This window comes from Musa acuminata, chromosome BXJ3-7, assembly GCF_036884655.1.
Source record: "Musa acuminata AAA Group cultivar baxijiao chromosome BXJ3-7, Cavendish_Baxijiao_AAA, whole genome shotgun sequence".
In the NCBI taxonomy this organism is placed as follows: domain Eukaryota; kingdom Viridiplantae; phylum Streptophyta; class Magnoliopsida; order Zingiberales; family Musaceae; genus Musa; species Musa acuminata.
Window position 1 is genome coordinate 35500001 of NC_088355.1, and position 1677 is coordinate 35501677.

The window sequence follows — 1677 nt, forward strand, 5'->3', positions numbered from 1 at the left end:
CCCATTCGTAAGCTTCCACATCTGTAGATTCCCAAATTCCCTTCATCTACACCTTATTATTGATAATAGTCTATCAATTTGTTTTAATATATGAACATGTAAATCCTGAAACGATCCCTTAGAATTCAGTTTGTAGATCATTAATCCTCTTCTTTTATGAAATTTGCAGTTGGAACAAACTAGGGAACATGTTGCCTCCACAGTCCAATGCTACATGAAAGAGTTCGGAACAGATGTGCATGTGGCATGTAAGAAACTCCAAGGTCTAGTTGACGATGCATGGAAGGAGATAAACGAAGAGTGCCTCAATACGACTGCATTCTCCATTGCTTTACTTGAAAGGATTATTAATTATTCACGAATGGCAGAAATTACTTATAAGTACATCGATGGATACACCAACTCCTCTACGAAGACGAAGGAATATATCTCTTTGTTACTTGTACATCCTGTTCCACTTTGATTGTATGATGATGCTTGCTTCTTCTATGAATCCTTTATTCTGAAATATATGTAAGTCTTTGTAAATGAACGTGTATTGTACTATGCTTGCTTCTTCTATGAATCCTTTATTGTGAAATATATTTAAGCCTTTGTAAATGAATGTGTATTGCAGTTTCAGTACCATGAAAAATCTCCCTTTTCTCGTCTATTGCAGGAGTGTGATACAACGATAAAAGAGAGAGTTGCGGAACTGATGGAGCAGATAAGAAGCATGTCCAAGGATCCTACTGACATCTTGCAAACTATGAATTTGGTCGATTCAATCCAGCTTCTTGGATTGGATTATCGCTTCGAGAAGGAAATAAGTGAAGCGTTAAACCATATCTATGATGCCCATATTGACGACCATGGTCTTTACGACCCTGCTCTCCGATTTGGACTGCTGAGACAACAAGGTTATTATGTCTCCCCTGGTAACATGTTCATTTCCTTAAGTAGCTGGATTTGTATGTTTTGTCCTGATAATTGTGTTTTTACCTTGTCTTACGGACAAAATTTGGACTTTGTTGGCACCATTTACTCAATCCAACTTGGCAATACTATATCTACACGTATCAAAGACATAGTTTTGATGATCAAAGAATGGAAATATTTTAGCGGTGACATCAAAAAATGTTATGACTCTATTTTTTAATCGCCAAACCATAATATTTTGATCAGAACATGTGTTGTGAGATTAAAATTTTTTGTCATGTATCAAAATAATCGTGGAGCAACTATAGCTGGCATCATTATTACAACAAGGCGGAAGACCTTATAAAATCGAACTCCCAAGAGATCACTACTCTTGAAGCCGAGGATGCCTCTCTTTTCCTCTCTCATGAAGGGTCTAAAGTCACTTTACTATGTAATAAGGGCATAATTCTTAACAGACAACTTCGTTACTTAACTCCAAATCTTTTCGTAAAATATTCAACCTCAAGGAGATGAGGAATTCTGTCCACCATAAAATATTCAACCTCAAGGAGGAGAGGAACTCCATTCACCGGATCATTAACCATGACTTGCATGAAGTCAAACACAGATTCTCTCTTCTTTTGCTTCTTGGTACACCAACCTTTGGACTGCTATTAACACGACTCTCCTCTCTAATGGCATACTTATCCTAATATCCAAGTATTTTCTCTACTAATCATATCAGCCTTCGTAAACCATTCTCATTGGATGACATTA

At 36.8% G+C, this 1677-nt stretch overlaps 1 protein-coding gene across 1 annotated transcript in view; it reads left to right on the forward strand.

Moving 5' to 3' along the window:
• The window catches only part of LOC135586344 (alpha-humulene synthase-like), a 3767-nt gene extending 3255 nt beyond the window's left edge, over positions 1–512 (forward strand). The window contains exon 6 of the mRNA XM_065159400.1: positions 170–512. Within this exon, the coding sequence (XP_065015472.1) occupies positions 170–463 (294 nt within the window). The 3' untranslated portion in view covers positions 464–512. The remainder of the gene's footprint in view (positions 1–169) is intronic.
• Positions 513–1677: the final 1165 nt, after the last annotated feature.